This window comes from Lathyrus oleraceus, chromosome 3, assembly GCF_024323335.1.
Source record: "Lathyrus oleraceus cultivar Zhongwan6 chromosome 3, CAAS_Psat_ZW6_1.0, whole genome shotgun sequence".
Taxonomy (NCBI): Eukaryota; Viridiplantae; Streptophyta; class Magnoliopsida; order Fabales; family Fabaceae; genus Lathyrus; species Lathyrus oleraceus.
This window is the reverse complement of record NC_066581.1, coordinates 189395575-189406062: the sequence shown is the minus strand read 5'-3', so window position 1 is coordinate 189406062 and position 10488 is coordinate 189395575. Positions and strand designations below refer to the sequence as shown.

At 36.7% G+C, this 10488-nt stretch overlaps 1 protein-coding gene across 1 annotated transcript; it reads right to left on the bottom strand.

The window, feature by feature from the left end:
• Positions 1–757: 757 nt before the first annotated feature.
• LOC127130349 (secreted RxLR effector protein 161-like) lies at positions 758–1216 on the bottom strand. The gene has a single exon (XM_051059374.1). It carries the CDS (start codon positions 1214–1216, stop codon positions 758–760), a length of 459 nt encoding a protein of 152 aa, XP_050915331.1.
• Positions 1217–10488: the final 9272 nt, after the last annotated feature.

The window sequence follows — 10488 nt, the reverse complement described above, 5'->3', positions numbered from 1 at the left end:
TTGCTAATTTAAATGTACAAGTCATAAAATGTAAAAGATAAAATTTATTATTGAATAATATAATATTTTTATTTTTAAAAAGTTAAATTCATTTTTGACAAGTTGGACAGGAAAATAGTTATTAAACCCCCGATCCTACCAAGATCCAAGCAATATTATATTGTCAAATGCCACGTTCACTTAGTACTCTTAGGAGGCCTTACTAATATTTATAGACAATTTGTCTGCCGCTAAGCCGCTCAACTTTTGTGATATGTGCGCTTTACTATATTTTCATGGGGGTATAGTAGATACATCATTTATAAATATTTTTATATGAGAATGGGAATCAAATGACTTGGTAAAAATAACAGAAAAACAAAAATATCGCGTTTGTAACCCGTTAATTAAAGTGGTTAATCGATTACATCTTACATCGAATAATACTGAAATTAAGTCATCTTCAATCGTAACACATCTGCGAAAACACAACATTTCTACAACTTGATTGAATCTCAGACCTTGGTATAACCAGTTACCTACCTGCGTTAACCGGTTACAACACTTGAATTATTTGAAAAACATCAACACATCACCTTAATTCAAGCACTACAAGTCTACCATGCTCATGCTCATGCTCATGCTCATCTTCAACCTATTGAATACATCATTCGTGACTCCCTTATTCAACAAATCAGCAACTTAGTCTTCACTTCTGCAATATCTCAATCGTAACCTTCCTACACTAACAAGTACCATAAAATAGTGAAACCTCATCTTAATGTTTGCTCTTCTCTTGTGAAATTAGGTTCTTAGCAAGATTAATCGTAGAAACGTTGTCAACCAAGAGTATGACAGCCTCATCCTCACTGCTTCCCAGCTCGTCCAATAGATTCATAAGCCATACAACTTGACACACACATAACAAAATGGCAATGTAATCGGTCTCACAAGATGAGAGTGCAACTACCAGTTCCTTCTTCGAACACCATGAGATTATTGTCGCACCGAACATAAAGATGTATCCAACTGTAGAATTTTGACCGTCTTTACCTCTACACCAATTAGAATCGGTAAAATCGAGCAAATTGCATTTTATGCCCATATCCGCTCTTGGAAAGAGAACTCTGCAGCCAACAAAATCTTTGATATATCGTAGGATCCTCTTGACAGTTGCCAAATGAGACACCTTCGGTCTCCCCATGAATCTAATCACAATACCGACACTAAGCGCCATGTCTGATCGCGTATTGCACAAATAAAGCAAGGATCTAATCAACCTCTTATATTAAGTTGGATCAACATCTTGCTCATCCTCATTCTTAGACAACTGCAACCTTGGTTCAGCTGGAAAAATTTCTTTAATATCCCAAGAGCATACCTTCTTTGGTGCATGAGCAGTCCCCCTTTTGAACTTGTGGAACTCAATGCCAATGAAGTATGCTATGAGGCCAAGGTTGTTCATATCGAATTCTTCCATAGGTTCACTCTTGAACTTTGAAATACACTTTCCGTTGCTGCCCGTGATCAATAAGTCGTCTACATATAGATAAAGGATAATTAGTCATTCACTCGTATTTGTCTTCATATACACTTCGTGCTTGGATATGCACTTCTTGAAGCCAACATCCTTTAGGAAACCATCAATTCTTGTATTCCAACCTCTTGGAGCTTGCTTCAAATCATATAATGCTTTCTTCAACTTGTAGAATTTCAGCTCTTGGTTTTTCACAATAAAACTAGGGGGTTGTCCTACATATACCTCTTATTCAAGGAATCCGTTCAAAAACATGGATTTAATGTCCAGTTGGTAGATAGCCCAATTGTGGTTATTAGCAATAACAACAAGCCTAATGGTTTCAATCCTATCAACCGGTGTAAAAACCTCATCAAAGTCGATGCCTTCTCTTTGGAAAAATCCTTTAGCAACCAATCGAGCCTTATGCTTGATTATCTCACCCTTACGATTTTCTTTCATTTTGAACACCCACTTCACACCAATTGGCTTCTTTCCTTTTAGTAGATCAACTAACTCCGAAGTACTATTTTTCTCGATAGATTCCGGCTCCTCCTTCATAGCACAAATCCACTTTGGATCACTCAAGGCCTCTTCCGTATTAACGGGGTTGGATTCAGCCATAAGTGGAAAATGGACAAAATCACCATCATCATTGACTTTGTTGTATCATAACGAGTGACAATCTTGGACTCTCTGAGACAAACCCCTTTACCTTGTTGACCTTCTAATATTTTCTTCATTTCGAGCTTCGACGACATTCTGTTCTGGTCTTCCACTTCCTCAAAATTGGGAATTTCAAACCTATATCCAGTTATAGCTTTCTGGTAACCAATTACAGTCTGCATGTAACTCGTTAACGTCTGTTGGTAACTGGTTACACCCTGCTGCACTTGCTTCAATTCATCGATTATGATGTCCCGACTGATCACGACGTCCCGACTGATCACGGTCCTCCTATTTACAAAACAGTTTGTAACCACCGGTAGAGTGATATCCAACAAGTATCATCACTTCTCCCTTATCATCAAACTTCTTTCTAAGTTGACCCGGAACATGTCGGTATGCAATGGAACAAAAGACTCTCAAATGGTTCAAATTCAGTTTGAATCCCGACCATGCTTCCTCCGGTGTTACATTTTTAAGCTTCTTTGTAGGGCACATCTTCAACAATATAGATAGGTGCGGATACCGCTTCTCCCCATAACTCCTTAGGCAAGCTCTTCCCCTTAAACATGATTTTTATCGTGTTCATGATCGATCGATTCTTCCTTTCTTACACACCTTTTATTGCGGTGTATAGGACGGTACTACCTCATTTACAATCTCTTCTTGATTATAAAACTTCCAAGAGTCATTTGAGACATATTTGCCTCCACCATCTATTTTGAACACTTTGAGTTTTTGACCACTCTGCCTTTCAACCATGGACTTAAACTTCTTAAACACTTCGAATACCTCATCCTTTCTCTTGATTAGGTATGTCCATAGCTTTCTACTATGATCGTCGATAAATGTGACAAAATACCTATTGTGACCAATAGAATATACTTACATCGGTCCACACACATTCGAATATACCACCTCAAGGTGATTCTTGGTCCTACAATCTGCATCTTTGCTAAATTTTACCCTATGTTGCTTCGCTTGCACACATTCTTCATAATTTTCATTCGTTATATTGATCGATGGCAGCCTCGTTACCATTTCATTCTTTTGCAAGTCTTTAAGATCTCTAAAGTTGATATGCCCAAGACGATACTGACACATCCACTCTTCTCTACTTGCTGCATTAGTAAGAAATCTATGCTCCATAACCTTCAACTCAACCTTGAAGGTTCTATTGGCATCCATATGCGCTTTAAGGACCGAAACTCCATTTGCATCCATAACGCGCAATCCCTTATTTTCCATGTGAATCTTGTAACCCTTCTCAAGCAATTTCCAATACTTAGAAGGTTACATTTTATTCCCGAAACGTACAAGACATCTTTGATCAAGGTATGTCCACCATCCCTTCTCATGATTAAAACATCACTGATCTCATCGGCCAATAGAGTGGTATCATCCATGAACTTTACTTTGTTCTTCATGGCACTATTGATTTTGACAAACCATCACTGCATTGAACAAACTGAGTCCAAATACTTTGTTTTTCCCTTCATATGAGTTAAAGTAAAAACACCACTCCTCACTACATTGAACTCCTTTCAAACTCATGATGGCGTCTTCCTCTTCATGAACCCTGTAACACCCTAAACCCTGCACGTAATTTTAACGCATAATTTAATTGAAAATACGACTACAAGGGTGTCACACACATAAAAAATCATTCCTTCTTTGTAACACGGGTTATAAAACTTATCACATAACACTTGTCATCATCTTCTCACCTTCACTTAGGGCATCATTGCAACAGAATCAATCAAATAATTTATAATTGCAATTCAAGGCATTAAATCTCATAACTTCAAAATTTATAATGCAAATAACAAATATCATGATGTTCAAATCATCATCATTTAAAACTCACCAAAACATAATGACAAGTTCACTGAGATGAAAGAAATTAAAACAAAATGTTCCCAGTCTAATGTTACATTGACCAACGCAAGACCCTACTAAAGGAAACGACAACTACATGAAGCCACTCCAAGACCTACCTTCCACTTACTGCAGTAAAACTACTCCTCAGTATCTGCATGATGCCCATGTAAAGGAAACATCAAACATAAGAGTGAGAATATACTTCAATAAATCAACGGTGAAAAACAAGTAGAAGTAAATTATTTTGATAACATCAACATACACAATGCTCAATCAACGCCAACACGCTAAGTATTCTCATCTAGTAACACATCATCAACAATCAACACAATGCAACACTTATACAATGCACTCAACACTGACTCAACATGCATGTGGTACCAAATATGAACACTCAGGTTCATCTCACTCCATGATCCCCACCATAGGATCGATTCCCTCTTGGAACTGGAGCATACAGAAATCGCTACCATCAATATAGGTAACGCTTCACTAATCCCCTATAATAGGAATTAACTACTCACACCCTATCCATCACCATAGGATCGAGGCTCACCAAAACTGGACCGAAGTCCGTACACCATGATGCATAACTCTCAAATAACATGCATTAACACCACAAGGTTTACCACAAAGGATCCCCCCACACATCTTATCATTCATGTATCATATCACTCTTCATGAAATCATTAATTCATGTTATAATGTCATTAACATCAACAAACAATCGCAATTCATCACACATTGTTACATGGCATTCATTCATATCACTTTACTCAAAAAAATAACACATAATTTCATTCAATTTAATAATCCACTAACTAACCAAACAGGTCATCATAAGCCTCTCTGCGGTTGACAATTGACTATTATGAGTGTAACTTAGTCTTATGAAGCCCATAAGCCTTTTGAAATACATTAAAAAATGTTATGTGCTAAAAAATTAAGTTTTTAAGCAAAAATGTAGTCTAAGTGTGGACACATACGATCCATAGGTCAACACATAGAAGAAGTTTTTTGCCTATGTTTCGACACATAAGAATTACAGGTTTATACATGTGTTGTATTTTTAAAGCCTGTATATTCTGACACATGTGGCACTTGCATGTGTCGACGCATGACCTTTATAGGTCGACATATGACATTCATAGATCGACACATGACCTTCATAGGTCAAACATGACCTTCATAGGTTGACACATACTGCGAAATTTTCCAAAAATTAGCTTTTTGACCATCTAAACACTCCCAAATGTACCAAAAACTCATACAACGAAGATCCATCAAATAAAACTCATTTTTTTTTATGATTATAGCTTCTTAATTCATCATCTACTCATAGTTTTCAAGGGTTAACATCATGTTACAACACATCCTCATACTCATCATCTTTAAATCACTAATAACACAATCAAGGTTAAAAACCTTAAAACATCAATCAATGGCATATCATGATCAACAACATCAAAGCAACATATACATACATACAATACACAAATTTCACCCTAATTCATCATACAACCAAAAGTGATAACATAACATCAGAATTGAGATCTACAATACCCAATCCAAAAGAGGTTAAGGATTCCTCCATCTACCCCACATGTTCCAACACCCATTAAAGAAGCACATCTCCCTCTTACCTAATTTCCTGCAAAAGCCCTTTTGGTTTCCTAGAGTTCTTCAACCTTAAGCCTTTGCTCTCCCTCTTTGCCTCTTTTGGTCGAACTCTCCAAAATATGTTCTGACTCTCTAGGTTCTCAATTCTCTATTTTGTTCCAAGACTTATTTTATTCCAAAATAGACTCTTCCCTTTGTACCCTCCAACTTACCATTGCATCCCCATTTTATCCTCCATATTTTCCTTATTCTCAATCTTGCCCCCACTTCCTCTACACATATAATTTCCTCATTATTTTAATTAATTCAAAAATAAATATTTTTCTAAAAATCCATTAAATTCTCAATAATTCTAAACATTATTGCCCAACTCATACTCACCATATACTCATACTTCAATGACACTTACCCCACAACTACATCATAAAAAGTTCAACATGCCAAACAATTCGAATAAAATCTGAAATAATTTGATTAAATCAAATAATTGAACTCGGGGTGTTACACACCCAGTTAATCGTATCATTCAACCGGCCACAACTCAATTTTTCAACATTCTTTGAGTTGCTGCAACTGCAGCCCCGCAGCCATTTGCTGCTACAATTCCCTTATGTGATTATGAACAAAAGTGTATTCTCTTTATCAAACTCTTATATTGAAACCTTGGATTCATCCCCTTGAGATTCCTTCTAGTTTGCATTTCATTATTTTGCAAAATGACCGAAGCATTGAAACTTATAACATTGCTCATTGGTTTTGTCAAACCTCTTCCTTTCACCTCTAAAGTTGCCTTGACCACCATGTTTGTTGTAACTTCTTTCACCCCTTTGATAAGTCGAATTCTTTGAATTTTAGGACCCTCTTCCACCAAAATTCTGAAAATTCCCTTTGCTATTCATTGGCCATTTTCCTTTCAATCTATTGTCTTTCTCATTGAAACGGGCTTGCAAAGCGATCTCCATATTTTCCTTATCGTTATTCATCTCTTCCATCCTTTGCTCATAAGCCTCAAGAGAACTTTACAGCTTCTCTTTGCTCATTGTCACAAGATCCTTCGACTCCTCAATCTCCACAACTATATTGTCAAATTTGGGTGTTAAAGAATGCAAGATTTTAGCAATAACATACTTCTCCATAATAGTCTCTCTGCATGCCTTAAATTGATTCACCAACTGAGTGATTCTTGTTGTGAAATCATTGATTGTCTCCTTTTCCTCCATTTGAATCAAGTCAAGATGACCTTTGTAAGTTTGTAACCTCACCACCTTTTCTTTGTCAGCCCTTGCATATGCCTTCTATAAGATTTCCCACTCTTTCTTTGACGATTCGCAACCAACAACTTTCTCAAAGTTGTTGCCATCAACACATTGGTGGATCAAGAACAGCGTTTTCAGTCTTTCTTCTACTCTTCCTTATGTGTTGCTTGTTGTGCCTCTATTGCATTCTGAACAAGATGAGTAACATCATTCTTGATTACTTCAATAACATCTTGGTAGCCACACCAAACCTTCATTTTCTTGCACTATTTGTCGTAATTCTTTGCATCAAAGATATGTAGGTTTGCAAAGATTCTTTCATTAGAGACATAATTCATGTTGCACACTAGGTGTTTTCAGATATGAACCAGACTCTTGATGTGAAATGTTGGAACAAGACACCATAAGATTGGTGATCAATTGGTGTTTTCCTGCATTTTCCAACAATTCCAACAATTAATTAGTTCCGATTCAGCAACAACAACGTCAACAACAACCACAACAAAGGACCAACTACAACAACAACAACAATAATAACCAGCAAAGCTTTGATAGGAAGAAGGTCTCTTTTAACCTTATTCCTATGTCGTATGCATAATTGTACCCATCCTTGGTTCTCAAGAACCTCATTCAACCCATAAATCCTCCACAGATTTCTGAGCCACTTCCATGGTGGTTCAAACCTGAACTTCGATGTGCATTTCACCAGGGAGCCCCTGGTCACGACATAGAGAAATGCTATCCGTTGAAATATGAAGTGCAAAAGCTTATGAAGAGTGGGATGGTGTCCTTTAAGGACAGAGCACCTAACATAAAAGCTAATCAATTGCCTGATCATGGTAATGCTACTGTCAACATGGTGGACAATTGTCCAGGGAATTTCCGAGTATTCGATGTACGACGTATTCGTAGGTCTTTCGTGGAAATGCGTAAAACCCTATGTTCAATCAGTGATTGTGAACATGACCATGATGGTTGTATGATCTGCAGCGTGAACCCCCGTTGGTGTATCATTGTCAAGAGAGATATCCAGAAGTTGATGGATGAGAATGTAATCCAGATTCAACAGTCGAGAGATATAGATGATGTGAATGTAATCGTGCCTGTATTCGAGCCCCTGAGCGGGTATTTATTCAGTTTGATAGTAGCAACATCAATAATGTCTACAGATTGGTGTAAGACCTCAATTTTGACCCTAAGATCCCTCATGCTATCTCATCATATGCATTAGCATTGGGATCACACCTTGGCATCCTCCTTACCCCTCATTCATTGGATTTGCATTGGGAGAGATCACCAAGCACTTTATATTGTATCATACTTTGTTTTCCTTTATTTAATAACCAAAATACCAAAAATATGTCAATGTATAGTTTGTTGCTTTTGTAGGTAGTGTACATGCCCACCTATGCGCTATCAAGCTCATATCTAGGGTTTGAGACCCTCAATGCAAGGAGCTCAATAAAGAATTTGTTTACATTTTCTATAGATATCATATATGGGTCCTCATGATCTTCACATTTTATTTGATCAAGAAATCATCAAGAGTTTGGAGTTGGTTTGCCTCGGAAACCCTAATTCATCGGGTATCTTGTGTGACTTCTTCAACAATTTTCTTAATAAATTGATCAAATATTTCAAAGGATACTTCACATTACATCATCTTATGCATATATGATCCTCCATGAGTCCTAAAATTCAAGGGAATATCAAGCTAGCAAGTTGGTTCATGGTGGTTGACCAGAGAAAGTCAACTGATCAAAACTGGGGTTCCCTAGACCCTATCTCCTACAATTTTTGTCATATGAAAATGATTACAAAATAAACGTTACTATAAATGACATTCCAAACAAATTTCATGTTTATTTCTAGAGCTAGTTTTGCTTGGAAAGTCATTATTTATGGTGAAAGATTATAGGTCATTTTGTCTAAACCCTAGTTTGGAGGTCAACTTTCCAAGACCATAACTTGCTCATTTTTTATGATATGAAAGCAATTAAAATTGAATTATCTAATTCAAGATGTCTACTTCAACTTTTATGTTTGGAGGAAGTTCAAATTCAACTAGCAAATGCATGTGCCAAGTAAAAACATTATAGGTCATTTTGGGCCAATACCATTGAACAAGTGATTTTCCTCAACTTCTAAAATGCATAACCCCCTCATGCCAAATCCAAATAAGATCAAATTTATGACCAAATTGAATAGGTTTGAAATATCTACAACTTTGATGAAGGAACTGTTTTCATTTGAAGTCCCTAGAAAACGTTATTCTAGGTGGAAGAAGTGAACATTTGACTTGGGACTTAGAAAATTTTCAAATATGTTTGATTTCCCAAACTTCCACTTCAAAATTCATCATGATCCAGGCTTAAAATGAAAAAGTGTTCAACATGAAAGTTTTTCCCCTTGATCTAACCTTTCCAAAACATCCAATATTATCTCATTTGGATAAAAATTGAGGGGCTTGCGCATGGCTTCATTATGGGAAGTGTTTTGGCAAGATTGGACTTCACATGATCATTTCCTTTTGCATGCTTCCACATGATGATTTAAGTATACTTCGTACACGAATTAGGAGTGGATTGCGTCATCCTCAAGGCCCAAATCATTGACCATGCACCCATGCAAGGAGGTTTCTAATTTTGTCCAATTTTCAAGTGGTGTAAATATCAAGTGCATTGCCTATTTAAACAAGCTTAAGGCTTCAGATTCATCATCAACACCTAGCCCGAGCTTTGCTAGACCATTTCAAACCCTCACTGCCATAGCAATTCTGAGGGTTTCTCTTCAAATCGAGCTTGAACTTCATCTTCTGTTTGGAAGTTCAAACTCTAGAAATTCACTTCCCTTTTCATCTCATTTGGTTTCTGCAAGCAAGAGGAGGAGAAAGCAATCAAATCCAGAACAAGATCAAGTGGAACTTCTTCTCTTCGATTCTCTCTTAATTCTCCACTATTCTTGTTGATTTTTGGTTTGCTGAAGTCTTACCAATATAGGCAACAAGATTGAGTTGCTTTGAGGTTAAATCGAAGCAACTCAGATCATGATCCTCAAAATTCAATTCCCTGTATCTTTTCATATACTTGGGATTAGACAAAATTGAGGCCAGATTCGAGCTCCTGAGCATTTCTTCTTTGAACTCATGTCTTGCTTTTTCATTTCGGTGATGGTTGAAGGTGATCCAGTACGGTGAGGTCCACCGGAGAAGAAGACCGGAGCTCTGGCTCCAGCGATGTGTTGGAAGCATCTCAATCATATGATCCTTTTAAAATGTTTTAATCTTGGGCGTTGCTTCTTATTACCACGTGTGCATCTCATTTGACTTAGGCATATGTGGAACGTACACTCTGATCCATCTGATATGCCACCTCATTAATGAGGGAGAACAGATGATCCACATTTTTTTGATTTTCTGAAATTTCTTTTGATTGTTTTATTTTCATTAATTCATTATTAATTTCATTATTGATCCAAAATATATGGGACTTTCACCAAAAAAATTTAAATATTTTGCTCTTTCATTTTCTGAATTAAAATTATTTTTTGGATCAATATTGATATTTTTCA

Excerpts from the sequence above, each read along its gene's own strand:
- LOC127130349 (XM_051059374.1), bottom strand. The coding sequence starts at position 1,216 with ATGGCGCTTAGTGTCGGTATTGTGATTAGATTCATGGGGAGACCGAAG.